Source organism: Onychostoma macrolepis, chromosome 12 (genome assembly GCF_012432095.1).
Source record: "Onychostoma macrolepis isolate SWU-2019 chromosome 12, ASM1243209v1, whole genome shotgun sequence".
In the NCBI taxonomy this organism is placed as follows: Eukaryota; Metazoa; Chordata; class Actinopteri; order Cypriniformes; family Cyprinidae; genus Onychostoma; species Onychostoma macrolepis.
This window is the reverse complement of record NC_081166.1, coordinates 26,796,023-26,813,508: the sequence shown is the minus strand read 5'-3', so window position 1 is coordinate 26,813,508 and position 17,486 is coordinate 26,796,023. Positions and strand designations below refer to the sequence as shown.

Genomic DNA, 17,486 nt, shown 5'->3' with positions numbered 1-17,486 from the left:
ATAATGCGAGCCACTAAAGGGACATGGTTAGCTTCTTGCTAGCGGTAGCCTGTTACATTACAGTATATAAGATTTCACTCACCACAAACAAAGTAAGGAGAGATGACTGAGGATGATGGCGAATAATTTACAGATCCTGAGCACCACTGACAAGCATCTGATCTTGTAAAATGTGGTAAGTACTGCCGCTGTAGTTTACACAGAGCACGTGCGATCGCAAATCTCGAAAGCGAAAGTAAAAAGCAATCGTGTATTCGAAAGCGGTTTCAATGCCCCGCATATTACCGTATTGACCCAAATATAAGATGATGTTTTTTTCTTAGAACTACATCTGAAAGAAAAAGCGGTTGTCTTCTATTCGGGGTCTAGACTTTGACATGTCAATTATACACCCACAACAATAGGTGGCGCCAAATACACAAAACGAGTGTGCCAAGAAATATGTAGTGTGTTGTAGTAATTAGAAGATCGCCAGTGAAAAAAGAAAAAAGCTTACAGCATCATGAGTCGTGACTGTTACGTTAGCCTGATGGGAACAAACTTCCTCTGCAAGCGATTTTAACTCGCAAGACAGTAGCCTACCCAGATTTAAAGGCTACAATAAGATTTCACTTCTACTGATAATGAAATTTTGCTAGGCTGCTATGAGATGGATAGCCTAAATGTTATATAATTCAGATGGACTACCTGTTATTTTTATGGTATATCAAAAAGTGTATATTTTAAATGTGATTGTTGGTACATTTTACCAGTATTTACCATACATTCAAAACAAAAATTAAAATGGGAAAAAAACATGCAATATTGAAATTAAATTTAACCCTTGTGTTATGTTGGGGACATTTTCATCCACTATGGGGTGCTGTTGAGTCTTAATTTGGCCACAACTTTCTTTGCGTTTCAGCAAATGGAATGGTTTTTGGAAAATGCTTTGAAAATTTTCAAAAACTCAATACACTGTGGGCAAATTTACTACCCTTTCGTTATGTTCGGGATGAAAACATCCACTAAACTGCTGTAAAAATGTATCAGATAAACACTTCAAATTTTTTTTGCATAAATCTATTAAAATCAACCTAAGTCCTGATCAAAACTACTAAATGTTTTTTTTTAAAATCCAGGATTTTTACTCTTTAATTGGCAAGTTCATAAATGTCACCGATTTGAAAAAAAAAACGACTTTCCAATATAAAAAGTGATTGTGGACTAGATTTTTTTTTTTTTACCTTTTATCACAGTCTTGGGCATGTCAAAGATTAGTAACAACATTGGTTAGTTTTCGTGCAGAATCAGATTTAAATTTTTTCTCCCTCATTTACTGTTCGTGGCTGTTTTTGTCCCATTGACTTCCATTATAACGACATTTTTTGATTACAAAGCCATGACACCATATAATCATGCATTCTTGATTGTTGGTGGTTTTCCCTGTTGGGAAGAGGTAAAATTTGTAATTTTTACTGTTGATCACCAGGTAGCACCATTAACCCTTTAGATAGGCCTGTGCAAAACAAAAGCTTAGTTTCTGGCTTGTATATGTAGTTATATGGAGTATAACAGCATTTTTTTTTTTAACATTTATTAGTTTTGATCAGGACTGTGGTTGATTAACAGATTTATGCAAAAAAATGTGAAAAATTTATCTGATACAATTTCACAGCAGTTTAATTTAGTGGATGTTTTCATCCCAAACATAACGAAAGGGTAGTGAATTTGAATACACAAGGGTTAAGAAAAAAATGTTTCTTAAAACAAGATTTGGTTTTCAAAAAGCCTTTTCCGAAAGGTACATCTTGAAAAAGGGGGGGGTCGTCTTATAAGTAGGGTCGTCTTAGGTCGTAATGATGCCCGCATTTTATATACAGTATAATCAGGGGGGCCTGCAGGATTTCTTCCGAGGGTAAGCACAGAGTTTTACTGTGTAAGGGGGGGATTCATATGTAATGGTAAAGTGATTATATTTCATTTCGTTTTTTATAAAGCTAATTTATAAAAACGTTTGAAGCACTTTTTGTTCGTTAAATTTGTAAGGGTTTTTTTTTTTGTTGGTTTATTTTGTTTTTTTTAAGTAACGACCAAGTGGCCAGCGGCAGACAGTGATCAATTTAGCCTTCTCAAATCAGTTCAATAAACAGTTCAAGCATATCACAATGTTAGTTTAAATGTTTGAACTATATAAATGTGCGCTAGGTGCATATCTAATAGTTTGTGTGAAGTGGAAGCTGAAGCGCACTTTGCAGGACATGGAGGCGCCAGAGCGGTCACTTGCATTTTTTTCTTGATAGTGGAAACAACTTAAAATATGCCGTAATTTTTGCTTATAAAAAGGTAAGAGTAATACATCATTCGGAACTGTAAAGGGTCTACTGTTGTTTGTGTGCATTCACAACATCAAAAAAACGTTGTGCTTTTATTAAAATAAATAGGAAAACATGCGCTTGCCGTCTCGTCTTGAATTCCTATTCCACCTTCTGCGCTTCACAATGATGAACCGAAACTCAACTAATTGAATCACAAATATGATAAATATATCTATAGAAAGCTTTAAATTACTACTTTAAAACGAAATAATTCAAATCTAAAACAAAAAGCCTTTCATCATGTAAACCGTAAAGATGCATTTCTCTCTAAAGGCACGTCCAATGAGGAGATGGCGAGTCATTTTTCATCGCAGTCTAAAATATAAAAATAAGGAAAAGCCTAAAACAGGCCCGATTATATATTTTCTGATTTTTGTTGCTCTGCTCTGAATTTCCTTAAAATTTTAAGGATTTTCTGCAACGCAATTTTGTCTGATATGTGAATTATTTATTAGCCTATTTTTAATCCATGCAGCAAAACAGCTTTAAAATTACTTTATTGCATTCCAGATGATTTTAAAGAACTTTTCACTATACATTTTACAGGTAGCTTGAATGTAAAATATTGTCATGAATTCGTTGTATTCCCATTTGTAAAATAGGCTACAAATTAATTGTTGTAGTCTAACCCGATCTTATGAAAGTGCGCGTTTAGCACAATTTTCTCTTCCTATTTGACGCAATGTTTATAAGCAGAAATTGACTTTGGCATGCAAAAGACTGATACATTCATTATTAATGGCATGGCTGGTTCAGTCGACAAATACGGGACAAACGGGCCTATAATTTACTGCTGAAATGTTTGCGGGGCAAATCTCAGGACAGTCTGAGCACTCATGGTACGCACAGTGCGTACAGCCGTATACCTGCAGGCGCCACTGAGTATAATTACCCAACGATATAACTGCGAGAGAAAGCACTGAAATATATATTTTCCCTGTGTTTCTGTCCTGCTGTGTGAGCTACTGAAATGAGCCACACCGTGAAACAGCCAGAGCACAGCTCAACATTATTATTCATGACCCTTCCAAATAAGGTAATAACAGACCATTTCATTCTAGGGACAAATCCTAGGGTTGTAAATGGACATGTAAAACCACTTCTGGAGAATTTTTGCCCTTACCTAAGCCACATACCTTCTATGTAGATATCAGAAAACAAATTTAAGATATTGTATCAATGCATTCTATCAATGCACCTTTAAGGCTACGGCCAATTCATCCAGATGAAAAAGACACTACAATCACTAAATTTAAAATTTCAATATAAATGTGTGTACACAGTCTTAATGTTTGAACAATCACAATAGATATTTTTTGAATTTGAAAATCTGCCCGTTGAAAATACTTATACATCATTAATTTTACCATTTAACTTAATCGATAACGGGATGTGAAGAGACTTTCAACCAGCATTCTAAAAAGTGTTTCTGAACCAAATCACCTACACTGCCTTTAACAAATAGATGGGTGAAAACCGTATGTTTCTATTTTCACCACAAGTAATGTCCAATAAAAATTTATTTGTACTCTTTAAACTAAACTTGTGGCTCTCATAACCCTCTCACACAAGCGCTTGTCAATGCGGGTCTCTGCTGTTGTTGCAGTCTCCGATATTTTGTTGTTGTTCCATTTCTTTAGTTTATCTTTCCACTGTAAAACAGCAGCCCGTGACAGTGCTGCCACCATGTGGAAAAACTGAATAGTGCAAAAACTCTGTGCATGAGTACGCCTGTAATATTCTGGTGACAAAAATTGCATCAACTCTCGCATACATAAAAACCAAAGCATACTTTGCATACAAAGCAAAATGGCTTTCAATCAAACAACAAAAGACAGAGAAAATCACTCACTGCTCTTGACTAAATTACTTTTGGATCTTTAAGAATCCATTCATATTAGATTAATACAGTGAGGACTATATGCAGTGTTTTAAGTTACACACCCGATTATTCAGTTTCTGTAGCATTTATATCGTCACAATATCAAAACTGACAGCCACAAATAGATTTTCCAAAAGGCTTATACGTCGCTGAATAAACGGTGCACTGCACATTTCAAAGTTAAAATGTAGTGCGGGTGTTTTCATATGAATGTATCTGAAAAGAATTGAAAAGAACCGACAGTCTTCAGAAAAGCTTTGACATCATTTTCATTTAGTCTCTCCTGTAATGCCTGATAAAGTAGCGTTTATGAGCGCAGCGCTTTTTTGATTACAGATTGGAAACCACTATATCTCCCGCTTCAACAGCGTCTCCTGCTGGCAGAGAATGAATTTGCATTTGAAAGTCTGTGGGAAACACTGGTGTCTGTCAACAAACAAAAAGCATGCTTCAGAACAGTTTTTAGAAGGTGCTTAAGTTTTGAGCCATGTATTACTATGAATTAGGCAACTACTACTAGCATCTCATACCCTGCAATAAACATTTACTCAAACGCTCTTTTATGAGATAAAGGGGGGAAAAGAGAAAATCAGTCAAACATATCAGCCAAAAAAAAAAAAAAAAAAAAAAAAAAAAGAGCCATATCTGCCATAGACTGCCCCGATTTTTAAATATCGGCCAAAGAAAAACCCATATCGGTCAACCTCTAGATAAAACGATCATTTTGCCCCATTCAGCTTCTTTCCAGCAGTGCACTTAAGGTGCACACCTAAATGGTCAGATAAATGCAAAAATGTGTCAATGCAGCACTTGGTGATTATTCATGTAAACCCTCACAAGTTATGTCTTATGTGAACGAAAACCACAGAGAACGAAAATACGTGTAACTATATTGGATCTATTATATAGTCTAATAGATGTTTAAATTGATAGAATCAATTATACTGTAATGTTGAAAGGCTACAGTCAATGGTTAAATGCTAGGGGGAAGCAGTATTGTATCTGTGATACTCGCTTCAATCATAAAAAAAGATGCCATTAAACGTTAAAAATATACTGGTCTTTGTTTCTAAAATAATTTGAAGATTGAATGTGAAATTGCAATATGAAAGTATTTAAAAACTTTAATGTTAGGTGGGATTAACCATGATTAATTTCAGAAAAAAAAAAATGTGACTTTTTAATCGATTGACAGCACTACTACTGATGTCTCTACAAAAATTATTTTCCTCAACTATAGCTATTCAACATTACAGTATAACTGAAAGCCACTTTTTTTAAAAATTGAATAGCTTTTAAGTGAACAAATTCCACAAGCTATAAATTGTATATGCAAAAACCAGTGATGGGCAGTATCGTCGCTACAAGCAGTGACGCTACTAGTTTAACTACATTTCTCAGTAGCGTGGTGGTAGCGTCGCTGTTTTCTGAAGCAAATAGCTTTTCAGTAGCGAAACTTTTTTTTGATCAAGTAGCACAGTAGCGTCAACAAAAGCTAATGTTACATTATCCAAAACATTCAGAAGTTCAAGCTCAAATCAGAAATATAACTGCTACGGATCACTGATCCTAGATCAGTAAAAGTGTGGCGTTAAGGACAGGTTTTTGGTGAAATGTTAATTATGACATGTAACAACGCAAATAAATGTAACCAGGCCTATAGGCCTACATCTGTATGGCAATACTATACAATAGGTTTTCATTAACGTTAGCTAATGTGTTCACTAAACCTCGTGACGCCATTGGCTCCTCAAACTGTCAGTCAAACCTCATTCCTCCCGCCCCTTTCGTGAATGAAGTGTGGCACACAGTTTAGAGCATCTCAGCTTGTTTGCTGTCTGAAGGTAAATAAAGAACTGTTGATTGAATAAGTACAGCTTTTTGTTTACTCAAACACTACATAGCTTGTGCGAAGCTCCAAATCTTTTACAATGTGATACTTCGGCCAAATAACAAAAAAAACTGAGCGCCCACATAGTGACAAAACTTTATGACCTGCAAGTTCATGAAAATGTAAATGCTATGCACGTACTGCCTTTGTGGCGTTAAGGACGGGTGTTTGGTGAAATGTTAATAATGACATAACGCAAATAAATGTAGCCTGTTACATCTGTATGGTAACACTATACAATAAGTTTTCATTAACCTTAGCTAATGTATTAACTAACATGAGCATACAATGAACTATACATGTACAGTATTTATTAATCTTTGTTAATGTTAGTTAATGAAAATACAGTCGTCCATTGGTAGTTCATGTTAGTTCACAGTGCATTAACTAATGTTAAACAACTTTTGATTTCACAGTTTTTCCTCAGTCACTTTGGTGCATTTCTCGAATCATCTGTAATATTTGCAAAGCATGTGCATTTCTCAAAACAATTTGTACAAACAGCACCACACAATGGATTACCTGCAAAAGCCTGTAACTTATTCAAAATCTTTAGTTCATCTCTCAAAAGTAGCCTAACTATTTGTCAATGAACATATACAAAATACATATAAATACAATAAATAAAATACAAAATTACAAAGGCAAACACAGGCAGAGCTTTGCTTTTGCATGCAGCACTGTATGAGGAATTTCAGAGAACTGATTTATCATTGGTTGAGCTACATTCTCTTCATTAGTGAAAGTCAAGATTCACCTGCACATGGCAAATTTACAAAAAGACTAATAGAAATGTGTATAAAATATGCTTGACCATTTATGACAACTAGATCAACCATTTTGCATTTAAAGGGGTGGTTTACTTTTTTTTTTTTTTGTTTTGTTTTTTTGTAGGCTTGATTGCGTTTATGGGGTGCAGTCTAACATGTGTTCATGCTTCATTTTTTTAAAAACGCATTATTTTTCATATAATTTACCTTTATTCCACATCGCTCTGTCCCTTCTCTGACAACGCCTCGATTACTTCCTGTTTTTATGAAGCCCCTCCCTCAGAATTACGTGATGGGCTCTGATTGGTTAGCTGGCTCAGTGCGTTGTGATTCACTAAACCGCTGAGCGTGCGTCTAAATGTCCCGCCCCTCAGCTCAGCGGCATGTGCTCCAGTTGTATTGCAAACAATGATTTATAACAATATAGAAACGTCTATATTGCTTATCAATTTGAGCCCAATTGAGACGCAGAGGATATTAGTGAAGAGGATCGTGCAGAACCTGTGCAAGCACGGCTCTTAATGGTATGTTTGCTTGTTTCTTGTCTCATACGTTTAGATACGCTGTTATAATGCTACTACTTATGTTAGCTTTTAATATACGGTTTTATTCTGATTAAAGCTTTAATACAGTACGGCAACCGCACACGCGTCCATGTATAACGCTTCTCATTGCTATGTGAAAATGGAGCTGATCTGACGATCTGAATGAGAGCGGGAGAGAGAGAGGGGGGCAGAGCAGGGCAACGTGAGGAACAGGATCTGAATGAGAGAGAGAGAGAGAGAGAGAGAGAGAGAGAGAGAGAGAGGGGAGGGAGGCAGAGCAGGGCGACGTGAGGAACAGTATTAAGAACTGCTGCTTTAGAACATTGATTTTGAAACTTGTGAATCCATTAGAATCGTTAGCAGACAGAATCGTGATTCATATATGAATAGATTTTTACGTGCACCCCTAGTTTTCTCTTCCTCTTCCTCTTCTCTAAAGCAGCACAGCATGGCCACGCCCCCTTCTTACATGTTCCTGAGGGCGGGGCTTATCTGGGTCAGTGACGTATCAGACCCGGGAAGTAGTTAGTTGTAGTCTCTTACCAGCCGTTTTTGTAGGCATTAAACTTCCAGAACTTTAAAAGACAATCTCTGTTTGCATTGAACTTTCAGCGCTGCAACTTTGCAGATGTTGTTTATGCTCAAACAGCAACATTACACACTAACGTTAAAAAAGTGAAATTGCAATAAACCACCCCTTTAATGACTTGAACTAATGACTAGTTGTTTTGAGGGGTAAGACTATAGCACAGAGAACTATATAATACATTGAGCAACATGACATTGATAACTGATAATGTAGGAAAACGCAGACAAATGTACATAATCGATTGCATGAATGTAGCAACTGCAACTTGTTCAAAAGAATGAGAAACTGCTTTTATCATGTGCACTAGATGATGTGGAGGTTGAACAAGTAGTTTTGAGAATTTCATTTCTGATCTAAGAAATGCACCAAAGCGACTGAGAAAAACTAAATGCATTAGTAAATGTTGAAATTAACATTAATAAATGCTGCAGAAGTATTGTTCATTCTTAGTTCATGTTAACTACACTGGTTAACTAATGTTAACCTTATTGTGAAGTGTTACCATTTATATAAATGCAGCTGTATACAATAAAGCCACAATTCCAACTACCAATAGGAGGTTTCTGGCCGACAGCAAAAATGCAATACGAGGTACAGTAAATCCAGCCCTGTACATGATACTGATTGTTGTTGCCAAATTGGTTTGCAACAGTTGTTGAATAAACAATTAAACTGAACTATTGTGCCTGTCTATCTGCTTGACTGACAGTTTTATTGATCACTGAGAGAGCATTGACTTGGTATGATTTTGGTTCAATATATATATAAAAAAAAAAATATATTAAATAGCTTATACGTAGTAAACTACTTTTTCCATGTTGCTGTAGCTTAGCTTGCTACATTTCCCAGGGCTGTAGCTTTAGTGTAGTGAAGCTTCATTTAATGAGTAACTGTTAGCTTAGCTCACTACATTTTCCAAGTAGCTTGCCCAACACTGGCAAAAATTTAATTGAATATAGATTCCTCTTTATTCAAGCTACTAAGGTTAATCAGACCAGTGAGTGCTTTCTCTTTTTCTTTTGTTCTTTGATTTCAATCAATTACACAAACCGCAGCAGGTTTCACTCTAAAAGCCGACGCACGTGGCGGTGGCGCGGATCTGAAACGCATTCCATCTTCTCCCAAGTTAGCGCCAAAATTAAATAGAAAGATACATAAATAAAAACTTCATACTTTGTGAACAAATCTCAAATCGATTTCCCTTTGCCTCTTTATAAGTCGGAGTAAATATTCAGGAGTACTCACTGGTAATCAAGCGTGGATTTGAGTGCCCGTCTCAGAAAACTTGATCCAAAGGTGTTCCTTGCCACAAGTAAACACGGGCTGAGAGTCGTCAGACACCACGGCTCCATTCAAATTCTGTTGATCTCCTTAATGAAGGAATAAGCGGATTTTATTATAACAAAAATCATTTTGAAACACGAATAGTATTAGAAGCAGCTTAACTTCTTACTCAAGAATCGCCAAGTCACAGGTCCTCTGAGAAGCTCCTCAAATTTGTCCTTTTGCGAGGGATTCGCACCGTTTTGGTCCGCATTATTAACCAACCCGTGGTCCTCGCATGCATGGCATTTGAAAGTGGACTGGATCGTGGAGTCGTCCGCTGGATCCCTTGAAAACGCTGAAGAGTTGAGATATCGTTCACAGTCATCTTCATGAGCTTCAGCGGCTCTCAAATACAGCCTCTCCACGTCCGCGGGAGACTGCTGTGCTTTGAGCGACTCATTTGATCGATTTCTTTCGACATCTGCATTGTCTTTGTTAAAATGGGCTAATGTCAATATTACAAATTCCCAATTTATCAGTAACGCTATCATTATCTTAAAACTCATGTTCCACTTCATTTCAGGGCCGTGCATGATAATGACATGTCATGAAGCCAGAAAAAAAATATTATTTTTTTTAAATCAAGCCTCATTGACCTCCCGCGTAAACGACCCAAGTACCAAGGCCAAGCTTGTACTGGAAGACAGCAGGGCCTATTTATCTACTAAGCAGACCAATCGGCGATTGCCTCGACGCAGTGCATGCCGGTTAGATTTTCATAATTAGCCTATCTATTTTCATCTATTATAATTATAATCTATTTTCATGTAACCCAATCTTTAATGACTTAAATTTGCTGTTATAGTTGAGATTACTGTTTACTACTTTGTCGTAGCCTACATAAACACGTTGTTTAAATAAGTTTGTAATATAGGCTTTTATGTATGTTACATTCTTTAATTTCAGGCTACTTTCTTTGGTTATTTAAAAAAAATATAAAATGATTTAATTGATAATTGTGGTATTGACAAATAACATCCACAATATTCCTACTACCTGGCGTTTGCGATGTGCGGTGAAACTTCCAACAGACAATAAACAACATCGGTTGAACAACATTGATGAACACCTTATTTTATGTAAACAACACTTTTTGCAACCCTCTATAGGCTACACACTATTTTGTGTAAAATGTACTGTTGCCAAGAATAACTACTTATTCCTGCAATACAAAGTTGAATTTTCATCAGCCATTACTCCAGCCTTCAGTGTCACATGATCCTGCTTATTCAGGATTCTTTGGTTAATAAAAAGTTCAAAAGAAACACATTTATTAAAAATAGTGATTTTAGTTATTCATTCATCAAAGAATCTTGGAAAAAAAATTCAGATTTTTGCAATGATTTCTGAAGAATCATGAGACACTGAAGAGTGTTGCAGGGGCTGATGAAAATTCAGCTTTTCCACCACATAAATACATTATATTTTAACCCTCTGGGGTCTGAGGGACTTTGGGGGCCCTGAAGAAGAACAGATCAGATCTCTGTGTGGAGCACTGGCTGTTGTCAGACAAAATCTGACTGGATTAATACAATTAATGGCAAAATTAAGGTTTGGAAATGTAAACTGATATTTCCTCCTGACACACTACTGCAAAAGATAGAAATAACTGACTTAAAACCATTTTTTAGCTGGTGAAAATACTAGCGTTCTAATAATTTTGGCCACCACTGTAGATGGAGATGGTTCTTCCTGGTTCGCCAGTGATCTACAATCATACAACAACTATATACCTATACATAATCTAAATCTATGCATATATTTTACATATACCTTGGAGTCTGGACATACCATTTGAATTATATTCAATTGTACAAAGAGACAGTGCAAATAAAGACATTCAGGGCAAACAGTGCATCTTGACAACAGTGTAAGATGAGTGCAGTGTGTGTTCAAATAAACATGCTGCTCTGGTGAGTCTGGGTAGCAGTGAGAATGCTGAAGTGTCCTGTGAATATAGAGAAAGAAAAATAGTAAACACCTGTTTGTGTTATTGAGTAAAACACGTTTTTGCGTGGTGGTCTTTTTTTTTTTTTTTTTGGTTCGTTTGCAATGTCCCAAGAACAGCCTCACATTTAAATGGTTTTGTCTTTAAACAGATGTAAATATGGCTATTAAATATACTATTTGTGTAATATTGATGATTAAGTTAGAGGTTTGTTTATTTTTAGAAAGAATTTTGTGGGAAAAAATGAAAAGGGGATGAAGTCAGGCACAGCAGCAATACATTCAAGGTTTCTTCAAGAAGAAACCATTGCTGCGTCCCAATTCGCATACTATCCGTCCTAAATAGTATTCGAAAATAGAATTAGTATGTCCCAAATAATAGTATGTTTAAAAAAGTATGCCAAAGATTCCCGGATGGTCTACTACTTCTGGCTAGAATTCGAAGTGCAGAGGAATCGATCAGAACTACAAACACGCATAAAACGTGTTAAAAAAAAACTACAAACATGGCGGATATGCGAGACTAACGGACAGGTAGAGAAAGTGATTTGAGTGATAAATAATCAATGTCTAACCTGATTAAAAAATATTAATTTAATGTTATCCACGTCATATTTCATCTGCAGCAACACTGTGAACTTTTATAATGATACATTTGGTCATTAACTTTTAAATGCATCATTATGCAAACACATGAGCAGAGTTCTCGGCGTGAAAGACCCGCGATGTGCTTCTTTATTTCTCTCCAGTAGGGTATGAAATCAAATTAAACGAGTACATACTTTTAGGGCATAGTATAAGTAGGCGAATTGGGACGCAGCACATGTCAAAGACAGGTAGCACAGGCAGGGTCAAGTTGGCCAGAAAATTAACAGCCCTGAACCTGGCAGCACTGGTCAGAGCCAGCCAGCGAGGGCCAGTGAGGACTACACCAGCAGCCATCTCTGCAGCAACAGGTGAAAGTCAGAACATGAACAATTTTTACAAAAAGTTTAAAAGCTACACACACACACACACAGTCTGTTTGGACAATAAAAGAAGCTGAGAACAGTTATTGTCTGTTCAATGGTTTTTCATTTATAAAATGAGAGATGTGTTGTCCAGGTAGCTACTTGTGCAGTGCCATTTTTATGTCATCTCATTTGTTTTGGGGCACGTGATTTTTCCCATGCCCCCATATCGTATGTGTGAGGTCGTATGAATCTGCCACCTCATAAAATACATGCGAATTAGTCGTGAGATAGCATTGGCCGACCTCAGAGGGTTAAAGTATATTAAAATAGAAAAGCATACTTTAAATTGTAATACTCACAATATTACCCTTTTTACAGAATTTTTTTGATCAAATAAATGCAGTGTTCATGAGCAGAAGAAACCTCTTAAATTTTTTTAAACACTTACTGATCCCAAACTTTTAGTGTACATGAATGTTTTCTGTAACTGTTTTGTAAATAACTGAATAAACTGTCATAAAGTCTATATAATGAATAAAATAAAATATATCTATATATCATATAAAATACATATTACATATATATATATATATATATATATATATATATATATATATATAATGAATAGATTCTGCAAGACTGAACTGATTTGAAGACGAAATCAGGTAAAAAGAAATTGTGTGAAAGAGTTCTTTTAGACTACTACTGATGTCTCACATTTGCTCATTCATAAAAATTTTAACATTTCATCTCAATTGCTGATTCAGCATTGTTTAAGAAGGGAAAAGTATTTTCAAGTGCCAGAGAAACAAGTGCACAACCATCTTTAGAATTTGGTCTTTGAACTTCCGTTTTTGTGGTAGATCTGTAGAACCACTGTTGAAGAGTAATTAGCTGGTGAAGTGGATTTACTTATTGTAGAGCTAACAAAAGTTATCATGTTTGAAGCGGATGTCTTAACAAATGTCAGTAGACTGGGAAGTTTTTAAAATGAGCAGTTCATTCATAAATTCATAAGACCTTACTTTCACGCTATGGAAATATGGAAATACAAACTGGAAGACAAGCGCTGTGCTGAAAAGGGGCAGAGCTACATAAGGCCTACAAGAGGAACTGAATGTATTTGTACAGTATGTAATTAAGTGTAGCATAAAATCTGGGGTGTCATTCTGAATCAGCAGGAAAGAGTCAACAGGTGGCCAGAAAAGGTTAAAAACTTGAATTGTTAAGAGATGAGAATAAACAGAAAAATATAGAAAAAAGAAAAGACTGAATTGCTGAATTAAACTGAGGGATGCACTCTCAGAAATAAAGGTACAAAAGCTGTCACTGGGGTGGTACCTTTTCAAAAGGTACACTTTTGTACCTATTAGGTTCAAATATGTACATTTTAAGTACAGGTACAAACATGCACCTTTTGAAATGGTACCGCCCCAGTGACAGCTTTTGTACCTTTATTTCTGAAAAGTGTGGAAAAGTTCATCTTGCAAATTTTCAGCTTTCCACCACAATTGTCGTGTTGTATCCTCTTAGATTAAATCTTTTAGAACTTTTTGTTGGCTGAAACAATAGTTTTTCTTACATTTTACAATTTTGCGGTTTCATTCATTCATTGTTTTGTAATTGTTTTTAGTTTATTTAGCTGATTTAAAAACGTTCCATTATGAAAAATTACCCTTATATAATGTCAGAAGGTATGTAGAAATTCAATATGCTTTGTGTGTGTGTGTGTGTGTGTGTGTGTGTGTGTTTGTTCATAGCCAAGGCTTACAGCCATGCAGAAATTGCCATTCAAACACTGTGACAGCTAACCCTGGTCTTGCCTAAATATCGTAATTTCAATGGGACAACATTCCTCCAGCAAAAACTCCAGCGACTGGTCCCCTTAGTTCTCAGATGTGTTGCAGCCATCAAATTCAAAATTACCTTATTTTTTCATTAAAATGGTACACTCCCTCTGTTTAAACATGTGATATGTTTGCACTATTGTGAATAAAATATGGGTTTATGAGAATTGCAAATCATTTACACAGCATCCCAGATTTTCTGTAATTGTAGATATAATTTAAAACTTGTAGTTTTAATGCTCTTGTGTAATAAATTAACTTGATATTTGTTGGTGTTTGTGCCCAGGGGCTCTACTGATCAACTCAAGTTTGCCCTGTGATTATGTTTGTTCTCTGAAAGTGACGCTGTTTTGTATTTGACGGAATTGTCTGATTTTTGACACTGTTCTGGATTGCAAGTTTGCTTGCTTAACTTTGTAGATAATTTGTATATAATTGTAAATAGAGAAGTCTTGGGAAAGTAGGGAGACTGACGCCACCTTTTTGCTTATTGTAACCTCTTTTTGGACTGTTTTTGATTAGGGAGCTAGAGTAGTATATTGTATTTTTATTTTTATTTTCTTTTGTGAGGGTTTAGGAAAGTGGCTATTAAAAAAGAAAGTTATTTTGTCTGAGTCAGCTCCCGAAGAAATTTCCCTGTATTTGCGTGCTGGATTTTCCTTTTGTTTATACCATTAAAACTCCCAAAAATGTCCCTTGCTTCCAATCTCTCTTTCCATGTTGCGTCCTTTACCCCTAGATGGGGCGTGACATCCCCACAACACAATTTTTGGTATTTTCCCTACAACACACTCACAAATAACTTTGTACTTGATTCATATCTTTCCAGTAATCACTTGACTGGTCACTCAACCCTTTTGTTCAGTGTGAGGTGCTGTAAATCAGCTCAGCTCAATGTTGCATCCTTTTAGTGAATGTAACACTTGGCTACAGCACAAGGTTTTTCTTAGTAAAGTCCTTTGAGAGAGGTCTAGTGGCAAAGAGTCTGGGTTTATCATGTGCCTGGTAAAAGTTCCTGACATTTGAGGATTAGAGCAAACCGGGTGCACAAGCTAAACCAAAGTCAAAGTTTTATCTGCTGACAGCTGTGTTGATCCTCTCTTGGGACAGACTAAATTTTTCAGCCGACCACTGCATCGTGAGTTATACAGAGTTGGAATTAGCATTTTGCCTCCTCTTGTTGCACAGATGATTTTTCTTGATATAAAACAGCTTCACAGTGTTGGTTGAAGAACAGTCTGATTTTAATCATTTGTATAATTGTTACAAAAACATGTTGCATTATTTATGATTCATCGATGACATCATGAATCACTGATGACGATTCTCACACATGACCTTCAGCTAACCACCACTGACGTGCATGTGAGGGTACTGGACCTAGGCCAACAGAAAAGATATAGGTATTGTTAATTAAAGTTTAAAATGTACTAGCAAAATGTAGCAAAATGTTGGGAAGCCCTGGTTTAGATTAACTTACCAGAAGAGTTCCCTCAGCCAGTCATGACATGTTTTATAAAAGCTTGGATAAATAACGTCAAGATTAATTCAATGGGAACCTTCATGTCATTAATTTTGTCTGTAGAGGGAAGTCTTGAGTAACAGCTCTTACCTTCATAGTTAATGCAACCATTTGTGTCCTCTTGCCCTGCCAGCAACTGATCCACTTCACCTTCAGACAATCTCTCACCTGAAATTGAGCCAGTGTTCCAATGAGAAAAATAAAAATGAAAAAAAAAAAAAAACTAGATAATACATTTTAAGCTCTCAATTTTCAACATTTGACCACAACCAGTGGTCAAATATAATTTTTTGGGGGGATTTGGCACATATTCTCTCATTAATTCCATACCCAAAGTAGCGAGCACATGGCGGAGTTCAGCCCCCATGACTGTTCCATTGCCTTCTTTGTCAAAGACCCGAAGACCTTCCACAAAATCTTCAAATGTGCCCCTTTCTGTAAACTTTGAAACTTGTTGAAACATAGGGAGGAAAGTCTCAAAGTCGATCAGTTTGGATTCCATATCTGAATGACACAATTTAAATAGACCAATTTAGTAAATTATTAATTTTTTTTTTCAACAATCTGAGAGAGAGTGAAAAAAAAAAATCATTCTTTAAAAGGATAGTTCACCGAAAACCAAAAAATTCAAATGGCCTCCATTGACTGTCATTGTTTGGACTTCTTTTAGGCTCCATGGAAGAAATAAAGGGTTTGGGATAACATGAAAATGAATGCAAACTATCCCTTTAAGTTTCAATAGCACACAATTGCAAAAAGCAAATGTTATATTTAGTTAGTGTACTTTGTCACCATGAGCATTTTTTGCTTATGTTTATGTTGTGTTGAGGTGTCCCAATGCATTCCTGTGATTAGAATGGCACTTTGACTTTGTGAGCCATTATAATGAGAATTAACTGGATCTCAATATTCAGAGAATGGCTTGCAAATGTCACAGAGAACTTAACTGCCACTGACATCTTTGACATTTGTGGCAATCAACACCCCAGTAATCTCTGTGACATATGTGTTAAGTCTTTCCCTTGGTTTGCTCCTGTAGGATCCGGTGGGACTTGGGAAAGCAATAGTTGGGCCATTTTATAGACCTGTGGATCTCAACCATGTTCCTAGAGCTCCAAACACTGCACATTTTGCATGTCTCCTTTGTTTGTTTAACACAACCGTTTCAGACCTTTGAGTCTAAAAGTCACAACAGCTGTTTTATTTTCCCAACTGTGAGACTACCTTCAGGCTTTGGTTTCCCAAGAACATTCAAAACTTCAGCATTGGTTGGATTCTGACCCAAAGCTCTCATCACATCTCCACACTGAGCTAGTGAAATCTTCATCTCCCCCGAGGGAGTCCTGGCAAACAACAGGAAAGCTTCTTTGAACTCTGTATAACATGAAATGACATTAAGTGAGTTCATTTTCAATTAAGTTGATCAAATGACCTCTTTAGGCTGTTCCTTACCTTCAAGCTGTTCAGCACTGAGATTACCCTGAAACTCAGAACAAGAGTTGTTGTTGTTTTTTTAGATTTTTGTAGACATTTATGACTTGAAATTTGCAGTCATCAGTAAAATATATAAAATTAAACATAGTCGTTTAGTGCTGACTCACACATGAAATGCATTCTTGCATTTTTGTTCATTCCTGATCTTCTGCCATGTACTACTGCACAGATGTTAGCATCATGTGTTTAATAACAGTCTGGCAGTTGTTCTGCCATCATTTTTCCTGGCACCACGAATAATCTCCTCTCAAAGCACACAGTCTGTTTATGAGATCATATCATCCATATCTCTCTCCCTGGGGAGTCTAACTTAGGAAGTGTGTGAATACAGTGGTGAGTGGGAAGACCTCATAGCTCAGTAGC

At 36.2% G+C, this 17,486-nt stretch overlaps 2 protein-coding genes across 2 annotated transcripts in view; both read right to left on the bottom strand.

Moving 5' to 3' along the window:
- Positions 1 to 9,976, bottom strand: part of LOC131550757 (mucin-2-like) — a 49,376-nt gene extending 39,400 nt beyond the window's left edge. The window contains exons 1-2 of the mRNA XM_058793133.1: positions 9,488 to 9,976; positions 9,280 to 9,404 (exon numbers count right to left, since the gene is read on the bottom strand). The gene's annotated coding sequence lies outside the window, so the exon portion shown is untranslated. The remainder of the gene's footprint in view (positions 1 to 9,279; positions 9,405 to 9,487) is intronic.
- Positions 9,977 to 15,600: 5,624 nt separating this feature from the next.
- zgc:163073 (uncharacterized protein LOC100037358 homolog) lies at positions 15,601 to 17,218 on the bottom strand. Its single transcript, XM_058794463.1, has 5 exons — positions 17,082 to 17,218; positions 16,854 to 17,003; positions 15,960 to 16,133; positions 15,720 to 15,797; positions 15,601 to 15,629 (listed from the first exon to the last, which is right to left on the bottom strand). Exons 2-5 carry the CDS (start codon positions 16,954 to 16,956, stop codon positions 15,601 to 15,603), a joined length of 384 nt encoding a protein of 127 aa, XP_058650446.1. The 5' UTR covers positions 16,957 to 17,003; positions 17,082 to 17,218.
- Positions 17,219 to 17,486: the final 268 nt, after the last annotated feature.